This window comes from Tenrec ecaudatus, chromosome 3 (genome assembly GCF_050624435.1).
Source record: "Tenrec ecaudatus isolate mTenEca1 chromosome 3, mTenEca1.hap1, whole genome shotgun sequence".
NCBI lineage: Eukaryota > Metazoa > Chordata > Mammalia > Afrosoricida > Tenrecidae > Tenrec > Tenrec ecaudatus.
Window position 1 is genome coordinate 108094104 of NC_134532.1, and position 13278 is coordinate 108107381.

At 38.0% G+C, this 13278-nt stretch overlaps 1 protein-coding gene across 1 annotated transcript in view; it reads right to left on the reverse strand.

The window, feature by feature from the left end:
• AP1AR (adaptor related protein complex 1 associated regulatory protein) overlaps positions 1-13278 on the reverse strand; it is a 52973-nt gene that overhangs the window by 7826 nt on the left and 31869 nt on the right. Inside the window, exons 3-6 of the mRNA XM_075543916.1 lie at positions 10715-10741; positions 7651-7676; positions 1793-1889; positions 483-581 (exon numbers count right to left, since the gene is read on the reverse strand). Of these exons, the coding sequence (XP_075400031.1) occupies positions 483-581; positions 1793-1889; positions 7651-7676; positions 10715-10741 (249 nt within the window). The remainder of the gene's footprint in view (positions 1-482; positions 582-1792; positions 1890-7650; positions 7677-10714; positions 10742-13278) is intronic.

Genomic DNA, 13278 nt, shown 5'->3' on the forward strand with positions numbered 1-13278 from the left:
GCAGGACTTCTCCACGTTAATTTACAATATGGTAAATTTAGTCAATTCCCTGCCGCCCCAAATCATAAGTCGAAGACATCTTAAGATCCAAACTCTCAATGACACAAGAATAAAGATGAGAAATCAACAAAATCCCTCCAGCTTACCTGATTCTGTAAAGTGTAAGAAATTCTAGCAGTTTGAGGATTGAAAGAAAAGCCCACAAGCCCAAACTTCACAAAGAGCACAAACAACCCTTTCTGAGTCACCCTGAACATCCCCTCTCTGAAAGAGCACTTGTGTTTAGAACACTGGATTCTGGAAAACTGCAGCTTTAGGGTAAACAGGAAGCAGCTTATCCGAAAGGTAAATATCATTTTTTCGTGGCAGGCGTGTGTGTTAATAGGTGGGAAACAAGAGGCCCTGGATTGGGGGGGGAGGGGGGGTCGCAGCAGGAGCAGTCGGAAAAGCAGCCCCGTGTGAGCTGGGGTCCTTCCCCTCACCTCCGAGCGCTTTCGCTGCTCTGCTGCCCTGGCTGCTTCACGCTGTGCAGCGTATAAAGCTTCTTCTTCTAGTCTTAACTTCTCTTCTTGTAAGGCTAACTGTACATGAACAAAACATAAGGATTAACAGAAAGCAGAACCTGTCTACCTGCTCTGAAAATAAGATGCTTCTCTCTGAAAAATTAAATTAATGAAAAAAGGAAGGAGAGAAAAAGAATTGATCTCTGTAAAGCACAACAGACATGGAATCTTACTGACTGCCCATGTTTCAAGTTCTCATTTTACAGAGTAAATCAAACAGCAAGCACATTATTGAATTCTTCAGAAGTTGAATTGTGAAGCAGTTCCATCTAGTTTGTATCAATACTGACTTGTTGCTTGTTTTTTTAAAATATGCAGTGATTTTCAGACGCAACAACCGCCCACATATGGCCCTGAGTAACTTTGGCATGCGTGAGTCTACGGTCTCCATAACTGAGGTCCACCACCCCACTGTCCGCCGCAGTGAACTCAGTTTGCACAACACTCATACATTGCTCTGTAACTGGCACTTGATTTCTTAATTACATTACTAAGTAGCTATTGAAAATACCCCTTCAAATATGAATTATAATAGATTACACTTCAACTCTAACTTAAAAATTAATTTTCAACAAATTTTTCCCTGTAAGCAAATAGTAGTATCAATTGTGTGTCTTAAATTAATGTTTTTGAATCATTACATATCTGTGGAAATGGAATAAGACTACTGTATTTTTATTCAAAACACCTATGAAAGATAGCATGCTTATCAAAATACCAGGGGAAATTGGGTGGTTGGAAAAAATGTGTAATATGTACATTTGTATAAAAATATAGTAATTCTAATTAGTTTAGTGAACAGAAAAACTACAATTACAGATCATTTATGTGAAAACATTTAAATAAATATAACACATGATTTCTAAAAGTACAACAAAAAATATTTTTTAAAAAGCAGGCCAACTTGTGAAATATCATGAAGCAGCAATTTTGTCAAATGTTGGTGTTTAATATATAGGTTCATGTTCTTATCAGAGCTCCCACTAGGGAATTAGAAAATTAATTACTTTTAAAAGAATGTGTTATCTTCATTTTTTTTGGCAAACACATGATGTTTGATATATTAAGTCAAACTAAAATTATATTATAATTCATTAACGTCAAACCACTTCTAATTTGCATATATGAAATTATATGCCCAATGACTGTCCACACATATTATTTAATAACACTCCCCTTAAACCGACACTTTAAGAAAGCTCTATTTAAGTTATAGAAAGATTATTTACCTCTTTTTGAATTTTTATATCAAGTTCTTTCTGTTTTTCAGCAATAGAATCATAATGCCTTTCTCTTAGGTCAATAATTTCTTCCTCAGTAAGAGGCCTGGAGAGATAAAGGAAGAGGAGGGAAGAAAGGTATAACAGAATCAAAAACAACCTCAGATGAATCTGAGTCCAAATAAAATGCTTCTAAAATGACAGTGAAATTGTGAAATTTTGCTGTCAAAAAGGGACTGAAGTAATTTGATGTTATGGTTTCAGGTGTCAGGGCAACAAGTATATATTCAAACATGGGCTGTATTCTGATATAGATATACAAGGAGAACCAGATGACATATTATTAGTTTTATTTTTAGAAGAAATGTGAATTCCATTACCTTCGATCTCTATCCATCTCTGGCACCCTATGTTCACATGTCTTGGACTTCCAATGTCCATCATAAAGTATAAATGTGGGCACCGCACGCCCTGGTCTCAGGCCTCATCCTATTCTGGGGCTTTTAGAAGCCCGCCTTTAATGCCTTCCCAACTGACTTATCCTTTACATTACTTCAAAATCTTCACACTCAGTTCCTTTCACAAACGCTTCTTAGAAGAGGATTTCCATATCACTTTGAGAAACGGGGGCATCAACATTAACCCCTTCAATTTCTTGATGTATTTCCTCTGGTTTAAGAAAATGAAAGCAGACGTCCAAAAGAATGCTGGACTTTCTTTTCATGTATTATATTAGATATAATATATAATAAAACAACCTAACCAGCTCAAAGTACTCTCCATTATACTTAATACATTTGTCAAATCTCAGATTTCATTCTTGGAAACATTTTTCAAACTCATCTATTTGGATGGCTGACGTCACCTCCCTAGTTTTTAAATTCACCTCTTCTACGTCATCAAATCGCTGTCCTTTCATGTTCCTCTTCATTCATGGAAACAAAAAGAGGTCGCTCAGAGTGAGGTCAGGTGAGTAAGGTGCGTGGGGCAAGGGAGACATGCTGGGTTTTTCTTGGATAAAAAGTGGTGCACTGAGATGGCTGAGTGAGTGGGTGCATTGTCTTGGTGGCAAAACCAGTCCCCTATCAGCCACAAATCAGGCCTTTTTTTGTCTTGCACTATTATGCAATCTTTTCAGAACCTCTAAGTAGAAAGCTTGATGAACAGTCTGACCAGGTGGAACGAACTCCAAAGGCAGTAACCCCCTCACAACAACTACAACAAACAAACGAGCATCGTCTTGATCTTTGATTTCACTTGATGAGTTTTGGGGGGGACAAGACAACAAGGATGTCTTCCTCTGCTTTGACTGATGCTTGCTTTCGGGGTTCTAAGAACAGCACCAGGTCTTCTCACCAGTAATGACCTTGGAAAAAGTCTGGGTCGCCTTGGAGCTGTTCCTTCAAAGCATGGCATGTTTCCACTGGATGCTCTTTTTCCTGGTCGGTCAGAACCCGAAGCAGAGATTCCACGGCACTTGTGCTCAAAGACCGACAACAGACCACTGAAGAGATGGGGACGGACGTTTCTGGACTACCTTGGAGCTCAGTTCCAGGAATTTTAATGGGAGAGGTCTCTGGGACCTTGCTCTGTCAATTAGCACTAATCTAATACTTTTGTCTCCCCCCCCCCCTTTTGCATCTCTCCCATGTAAAGAAAGGAGGAAAGGATGTAAAGAAAGAATAAACTTTCTTTAAACCTACATCTACTTCTACTCCTTCCTTCCTTCCTTCCCAATTCAGTCAAAATTCCTGCAGTTAAATGTATAAAATCAGTAATACATCCAGTACTTACTACATACCATATACTGTTGTAAGTGCTCATACATTCACCAAACTTATTCCTAACAATTCAATAAGGTACACAAACCAATTACACATGAGAAATTAAGACTAAGAGATTAATAATATGCCCATGTACGTTTTTGGCAAAGCTTGGGTTGTTGTTAGTTGCCATTTAGTTTCGGCTCCTAACAACCTCACAACATAACAAAACACTGCCTAGCCGACACCATCCTCACAATTAATGGTACATCTGAGTCCACTGTTGCAGGTACTAGATAAATTCATCTTGGGGAAAGCCTTCTTTCTTTTCACCACCTTTTAGTTGACTGAGGCTGCCACCCTTTGCCAGCAACTTCTCTCTCCTGATAGCACAAAGTACGCGAGACGCTCTCTTCACCCTCACTTCTCAGCAGCAGCTCTGGCTCTCCTTCTTCCGAGGCAGACTTACACTTCATCGGACGATTCCTTCACTGCTGCTTCCCGTAGCAGTGATTGTGGATCCAAATAAAATGGAATCCTCAATAGCTCGAATCTTTCCCCCATTTATCATGATGCTGTATAGAGATCCAGTTGTGAGGACTTTTGCTCTTTATATTGGTTGTAATTGAATCTTCAGGTTGTGTTTTTGATTTTCATCAGCGCATTCTCTGGTTCTGTGTGAATGACTGCTGCTTGGCTCATGTATAGGTTCTGCATGAGTAAACCAGAATTCCCAATCTTCTCAATGCTGTCCACAGTTTGTTTTGATCGGCCAGGCAAATGCCTGGAGACTTGTTTTTCACTAATACTTCGTTAGTCCATCTTCTCACCACTAACTATCATGCTTCTCTTCGCTTCACTTGCTTCAAGTCCTCCTAGCCTTCAGCAAGCAAATGCGTGTCATCTCCATGCGGCATGTTAGTAAGCCTTCCTCCAATTCTGATGCCGTGTTCGCTTTCATTATAGCCCGACCTCAGCATGGTTGTTCGGCATGCAGATTAAATAAGTGTGGATACAAGCCTGATGCACACCTTTCTGATTTTTAAACCACACAGTAGTCCCTTGTCTGTTTGAATGATTGCTTCTTGGTCCATGTATAGATGATGCATGAGCACAATAGAATTCTTATTCTCCTCAATGTTATACAGTTTGTTAGGATGCACAAGTCCATTGCCTTTGCACGGTCAACAAAACACAAATAAACATCTTTCTGGTGTTCTCTGCTTTCAAGCACGATGCATTTGATGTCAGCAGTGATACTCTCTTGCCATGTCCTCTTCTGAATCTGGCTTGAATTTCTGGCACCTTTCTGGAGGTGTATTGCTGCAGGTGTTTTTTAAATATCTTCAGCAGCATTTGACTCAGATGTGATAGTAATTATATTGTTTGTTAATTTCTGCATTCTGTTGGGTCTTCTTTCTTTGGAATATACACAAATAGGGATCTCTTCAGTGAGTTGACCAGGTGGCTGCCTTCCAAATTTCTTGGCACAGATGGGTGATTGCTTCCAGTGCTTCATCAGCTTGTTGAAAGATTTCCATTGGTAGTATGTCAATTTCTGGAGACTTGTTTTCACTAATGCCTTCAGTCAGTCTAACTCCTTCCTATTACTACTATGCTTTTTTGTTTTTACATGCAAGTCTTTTGCCTTCCACTTCATCTGTCTCTGTTTCCATAATGTCCGAGTCAATTCTAGAAAGGTATTTAGTGGCTTCCATGTCACAAAATACAATAAAATTTTGGTCCTTATTTCTTCAGTTTCATAGGAAAATCTGTCAGTCTACTTCAATTTCCTCCCTGGAATGCTTATTTATCTAGTGTTGCTACAATACAAATACTACAAGTATTTTAAATAATACTTGTTAAATTTATTACTTTATCAGTTTAACAAAAGGAAATTAATTTGTGGGTATGTGGTTAATAAGCTTAACATCCAAATGAAGGTTGACAGCTCTAGGAGAAAGCTTTTTCTCTCTGTTGGCTCTGGAAGAAGGTTTTTGGGTTATTTCTTTTTTTTAATTAAAAACGATTTAAAAAATCATTTTATTGGGGACTCATACAACTCTTATCACAATCCATACGTACATCAATTGTATAAAGCACATTTGTACATTTGTTACCCTCATCATTATCAAAACATTTGCTCTCCACATAAGCCCCTGGGTTTTTGTGTTCTTTCAACATCTATGAATCAGTCCAGCATTCCTTTTGATCTCCATGCTCTACAAGGTTCTCAGCCCAGGGATCCCACATCGAAAGGATACAGTTTGTTCACATTTTTTCTTTCTTAGCGATAATCAGGTCCTGGCCAAAAGGCAGACATTTTTTACTTTCATTCTTTCTCTGCCCCTTACAGTCTGAACTGATGGTTTTGGGGTTTCTATCTATCTATCTATCTATCTATCTATCTATCTATCTATCTATCTATCTATCTATCTATCATCTATCTATCTATTTATTGCTGTGGTAGTTGATTAGATCCATTACTCACAGATTTAATCTCTTTAACAAAGGATTGGGAAACTGACCTTGGTGAACATTTAAGGACATGGGTACTGAGTTTGTATGATAGTATTTTCCAAATATTTAGGATCTATTTTCATTCTGCACAATTTTCAAATTCTTATTCCTTTCTTTTTGCATTTTATTATAAGCAGCAAGGAGGACCCATGTGGCCTTTCAGATCAGACTTGTAAGTTCTCCTGTCACCATTTGAACATAAGTCAGAGAGGCCTTTGCTATTCCATGAGAAGTGCCTCGCTCCCTCCATTTTCCGATTACACGTTCATCATTTTCCGATTACACGTTCATCATTCTCTTTTAAAGCCTCACTCAAATCACATTTAACATCCACATTTCTAGCAACATTCTCTATATCTACGTATGTTCCAAGATAGTAGAGGCTTTCTCTGTAGCTCTCCTCACATCTTTCTGAATCCTCACCACAACTGCCTTTGATTCTTAATTCTACCAATAGTTTCTTCAAGACTTTACTATTATGCACCTTAAAACTGTACCAAGCCTTACCCACTACCCAATTCTAAAAATACTTCCACATTTCAGTATCCATTAGTGAGGCATCCCACTCCTCCAGGACCCGATTCCTTAGTGTCTAGTGTTGCTATAACAGAAATACCAAACTGTAATGTATTCTCTCCGCGTTTAGCAGGCAAGAAGTCTGGATTCAGGGTGCCAGCTCCTGGGGAAGGCTTTCTCTGCCCTTATCTCCATTCAGTATCTACTGATCAGAGTTTCCTAGAGATGTCCATGCGTCTTGGCATCAATCTTTCCCAGGCCTAGGAGGTTCTCAGTGCAGGACCCTGGGTTCAAAGGATGTTCTCCATTCCTGCTTCTTCCTTTTTGGTAGTAGTCAGGTCCCTTCTCTCTACTCACTTCTTTCTGCTTTTATCTCTTGTAAGATACAGGGTGATGTAAGCCCCCCGGGGGCCCAGGAAATCTCCATTTACATTGGATCAGGGCTATGACCTGAGTAAGGGCATATTACCACGATTTGCTAACAACCGATGAGTAAAACAAATTTTGGAATGTCCAAAAGGAAGGAAAAGAGAGACAAAGTTATAAAACTTAAAAAAACCCAAACCCTCTGTGTGAAGTCACTTCCACCTCATCAGCGACAGTACAGGGCAGAGTGAATCAAAGGTATTTGCTTGAGCAGCAGATGCCTTCCTGAGGCTCTAAGTCTCGACAGAAGCACTGACTCGTCTTCTCCTCCCACACCAGACGGTAGGTTCAAGCAGCCAACCTTTCAGCCCCACCCTTACCCACCGTGTACCATTATAGTCTTAAAAAACTTAATAGGAAAGGTATTTATCAATATGAGATTACAAATTGTTTTGGACATAACTTAGATTTAATAGGGAAGCACAAAGGCACTCAGGTAAGTTAAATTCTTTCATGCTCAAAATAATCTTTTGAGATACTTATTATTTGTCTCAAGTTTAATACAGAAAGGATAAGCAAAGTTCTGAAATGTGATCTGTTCAATGTTATCAAAGCAAACAAATGACAGAGCAAGGACTCTAAAAGAGGTTGCTACAGTTCACATAAAAGAAGAGGTTGTTGGTTTTTTTTTAAAAGTCTTACCTATGACTGCTTCCTGGGCTTTCTCCCTGTATAAAAATTAATTAAACAGATAAGTTTCACTTAGCTGAAATCTACTTAAGGCAAACGAATATAATTTTATGTAATCAAAAATATTTTCTACACATATATTTTTATCACTGTAAAATATTCATTATTAAGTATCCTAAATAATTTTTTCATATTTCTCAAAGGCAAAGGTTAGTTTAATATTTAAGCTTAATTACATAACATTCATTTTGGGGACACTTCATTCTGAATGATTTAAATTAACTTATAAAATAGCACAATATAAAATGACTCTCAACAAAACCAAATGCCAAACGTGACAAAAGATGAAAAAGAAAAAAACTCTCTCAACCAACCAACAAACAATAGCACCTTAGAAACACAAATGAAATAACAAGATGTTGGGATGAACTACATTGGAGCCTAAAAGAACTGTTCAGTGAGCACAAAAAGGTACAAAGATTACCACGATTACAGTGACCACTGGGTATGAAAAGAAACTAAATTTTGTGAAACATTAAGATATTTGGGAGAAACGTAGATGCACTAACAAAGGTAGTCCTAACACGTTCTACCAGATGATAATATGTATTATTATTTCTTAAAGGTTTTAAGCCTAAATGAATCTGAAAAATGTTGAATGAGTTTAAACAGTGTTTTAACAATAGTTCTGAAAGCCTTTAATGTGCTACTTTATACTGTGATAGTAAACAGTCTAGGACACGCTAAAGAATATCTTAAGGTTTTTTTTTTTAAAGAAAGGTTCGGTATATTTCCTCTCTCCTCAGCAAAAAAATGTGATGAAAGGTCAAAGCTTGCTGTGAATTTATAATCAGATCGATTTTTTCAGATATGTGGGAAGTACACTCGAGGGAGGTTAACCAATTTGCAAATTCACACAATTCGTCTGGTGACAAAGTTGAAAAATGGTACATAAACTAGGCCTTCCTAACTATACAGCCAGTGCGTAAGAAATATACACATATCACTGACTCTGGAATGCATCTGAAAATTGTTTTAGATGAGAAGAAATATAGAAATCAACATTTAATAAAGTGAATCGGTCTTATACTGAATAAAAAATTACTTTATCCAATAGCTAATAGAGCTGCAATAGTTAAAGTAGAAACAGACTGTACGATCAACATGTACAAGTGCCATACTCAGAAATCCATGAAAATGGCTAGAGAATGTGTCAATAGAATGACATGCGTGCTTACGGACTGGAAGACTACAGGCTCCATGAAATCAACAGGTTCCGTGTAATCCTCATCAAAAGGATTTTGTTATTGTTACAGAAACAGAAAAGCTGATTTTAAACTCACATTGCAAAGGACCTGGAATCACCAAAACACTCTTGAAAGAGCAGAATAAATCAGGGCATCAGACTTACAGTTCTGGAATTCAAAATGTACGACTAAGCTAGAAAACTCAAATCAGCACAGCGCTGAGAGATAAGGACAAACATGCTGATCAGTGAACAGAACTGAGAGTCTAGACATAAACCATACACTTGTGGCTGATTTTTCAGAAGGCACTGAGTCCATTCAATGGAGAGAGAATACTGTTTTCAACAAATGGTATTGGGACAACATGCCAAAGAAAGCTTAGACCCCTGCCTCATACCATTTGTCAAAAAAATTCAGAATGGTTCAAATACCATTAAGTCTCTTAAAATGCACTAAAGGTAAATTTTTAGAACTTTTGTGCATGAGCAAAAACAACTACCCATAGACTAATTGGGACTTCATCAAACTTAAAGAAAATGAAAAGATAACCCATGGAAGAAAACATTTGGAAGTTGTGTATCTGAGAAAGGCTTAATAGCCAGAAATCATAAAAAATTCCAATTAACTCAAGGGAGCCTTGGTGGCACAGTGGTATGTGTTGGGTTGCTAAGCACAAGGTCAGCAGTGTGAAACCGCCAGTGGCTCTGAGGGAGGAAAATGAGGCTTTCCACTCCCATAAAGAGTTATAGTCTTAGAAACCCAGTAGGTAGTTCTACCCTATAACTGAACAACAAAAAGAAAAAGCAACCCAATCAAAAAATGGGCACAAGACTTGAAAAGATATTTTCTATGGAAGACATACAAATGGGTAACAGTCATATGAAAATAAGTCCAATGTCATGTCATTAGCAAAATAAAATACAAACCAAGGCCATTGTGACATACCACTTCACTGCCCCTAGGATAGCTATTATTGGAAAAACAAGACATCATGTTTTGGCGAGGATGTGGAAAAACTTGGAACCCTTGCACATTGCTGGTGGGAATGTAAAATGGTACAACCATTATAGAAAACAGTTTGGCAATTCCTTAAAAATCTAAATGTGGAACGTCTATAACTCAGCAATTCTACTCCCAGGTATGTATTCAAAAGAGCCGAAAGCATGGACTGAAGAACACTGTTTAGTGCAGCATCGTTTGGACTTTTCAAAAGGTGGACCAATACAAATGTCCATCAAGAGATAAATGAATTAAAAAACAACGAAAGCTTGTTCAACCACAAAGTGAAACCAGTTCTGATAAATGCTACAGCATGAATGGAGCTTGCAAACTGCATGCTAAGTGAAATCAGGCGCGGAAGACAAATCTTTCATAACCCCACTTACATGAAATGTCTATACTAGGCAAACACATTGAGACCACAGTAGCTCAGTGTGACTAGAGGCTAGGTACAGGGGATGGTTATATAACACTGAAAATCTCAGTAGTGCCAATGAACGATATACTTCAAAAGGTGCCTACTCTGGACTGTGCAATATTTTCTTATCTAACGGCAAGAGAATAGAATTCCCTTTTGAAGTTCCTTGAATTCTGCCAAATGCCTAAAACCCTGTTTACATATACTTTAAATACATTGTGCATACGTATATGCAATATTACAAAGTGGAAACTTTTAATTTATTCACTCAGATACATTAATAAAGTAAGAAAATTATGCAGAACAAAATGAAAAGCAAAAATTTCAATGGTAAAACCCCAAATTAAAACTATGAGAATAAGAGGACTGATTAAAACAAATATGGGTTTTGCACTACTATGGAAATACTTACTTCATCACTTTCTACTAGATTCTCAAACTGAAAAAACCAAACAAACAAAAAACAAGAAAGCACGTGTTAGGAGGAGTATTTATCAAAGGCATATATCTCATAATAAACTATAAGCTGCTGTTTCAACTTAAAAATAACACACTTTTATATGTATAAGATAGTTCTGTCAAAGACTTTACATATCAGCTTACTCAATATATTCAAGTCTCATAAAACAGGGCAATACACCTTTTGTATTTATGTCTTTACATGAAAGATGAAAGAGAATTATACCATTTTTCTACATAGATGTTACAAAAAGTTATCAACTGGATAGAACATTTCATACTGGTGTTTTAAATCTATAATTTTAAAATTTTCACTTCAATTGAGTTCATAACAAATTATTCAAAAAGTATACAAATAATTTTTATTTAATTCCATTTAATTGGTGGCAGTCTGAACCCACCACTGGCTCCATGGGTGAAAGATGAGGCTATCTGCTCCCGGGCAGATCTACACTTGCAGTTGCTCTCAGCCTTCTGATGCCACGGCCCTTTCAGACAGCTCCTCATGCCGTGGTGACCCCCCAACCATAACATTATTTTCGTTGCTACCTCATAACTATAATTTTGCTACTCTCATGATTTGGGCAACCCCTGTGAAAGGATCCTTCAACCCCCAAAGGTGTTGCGACCCAGAGGTTGAGAACACAGTCTTAGAAATCCTAACGAACAATTTAAATGTGTTCTTAGGGTTGTTATGATTGGAAACTGGCTCAACAACAATGGGTGATTTTTGGTTTTTACTGAACCTCAATTTAATCTCTCTGCTAATCAAATATTTCAAGAACCTGGACTATATGAAGAACATGACATCTGGACTAGCTAAGACTCATTACCAATTTATGATAGGCAGATGACGCGTCCTTGCTTGCTGAAAGTGATGAGGGCTTGAAGCACGTACTGAAGATCAAAGACTACAACCTTCAGCATGAAGCCAACAGAAGTCTGCCCAACTCGACCACTAAGTGACATCATGACATATGGAGAAACTACTGCAATCGTCTAGGATTTCATTTTGTTTGCATCTACAATCAATGCCTTACAAGAAGCAGTAACGAAATCAATGGACATTCTGCTTTGTGCAAATCTGAAGCAAAACGTTCCCAGATTATAAAAGGTCATATCTTGAGAACTCCGGTGCAACAAACCACGATATTTTTACTCACTTCATATGCATGTGAAAGCTGGACAATGAAGAAAGAAGACCAGAGAAGAACTGATGCCCTTGAATAATGGTTCTGGGGAAGAACACTGGGTACCATGGAAGACCAGAAAAACGACAAGCTCTCTTGGACTGGTACAACCAAAGTGCTCTTTAGACATGAAAGTTGCTTTGGTGGTAGTTAAATAAATTACAGAACCAAGTAGACATAAAACTTGGCATGTTTGTGCTTTTCTCCAAATACTTTTAGTTCTCTGCCTTTTGGAGACACAATGGGATTTATCCACCATCTGAAAGATAATCTAGTGTACTGAATGACATTGTTTTCTGACACTGGTTTGACTGGCTCACGCCAAAACTGTATGTTTCAGAGATGAACTTTTCTATATAGTTCTTGGCTGTCCTATGTTTACGTTTAATATGCTTTATCATGTCAAAACTGAAAGTATATGAGTGGGTACCTACCCCCCGAAACCCTGAATTTTTCCTTCAAAAGCTATGTATTTAATTTTTTTTTTTTTTTACAAAACTACCTTATCACCTTCAAAGTACCCTCCATTACACTGAATATATTTGCCAAATATGTGATTCCATTCTTGGAACTAGTTTTCAAACTCATCTGTTTGGATGGTTGACAGCACCTCCCTCATTTTGTTCTTCATCTCTTCTATGTCATCAAATTGCTGTCCTTTCATGTCCCTCTGCATTCACGGAAACAAAAAGGTGTCTCACTAAGCGAGGTCAGGTGAGTCAGGTGCATGGGCAAGAGAGGCATGCTGTTTTTTGCCAAAACTGGTGCACTGAGATGGCTGCGTCAACAGTGGCATCCGCCCTCCATCTGCTACAAATCAGGCCTTTTTGGTTGCTCACTATTATGCAATCTTTTCAGAACCTCTAAATTGAAAGCTTGATTAACAGTCTGACATTGTGGAACAAACTCCACATGCACTACGAATCAACATTTTCATCTGTTTGTCCAGAGCTAGGTTGTCTTTAATTGACATTTCACTTTTGAAAGGAGAAAGCCACTCGCACACTTGAGTTTTTCCCGTAGCGCTATCGTTGTAAGCTGGGTTCAATACCGCAACAGTTTTTGTGGCATTTTTCCAGAGCTGGAAACAAAATTCACAGCCCCACGCTGTTCTCTGAAATCAGCCATCACAAAAAGCGAGGTTCAAGTGAAACTGCTTTGCGAAAAAAATTCACTGTGACTAGAGAGAACCTTCCTGGGCAATGCCACTGGGTGCACTAACTCAGAGTGAGTTGCTCAATGCTCTCCTAGTGGGGAAAATGAGTACTTCGAAAGTTCCACCCGGTGGAGTGTCTTTCTGGTATATTTTTGGGGGTACCCCCACATA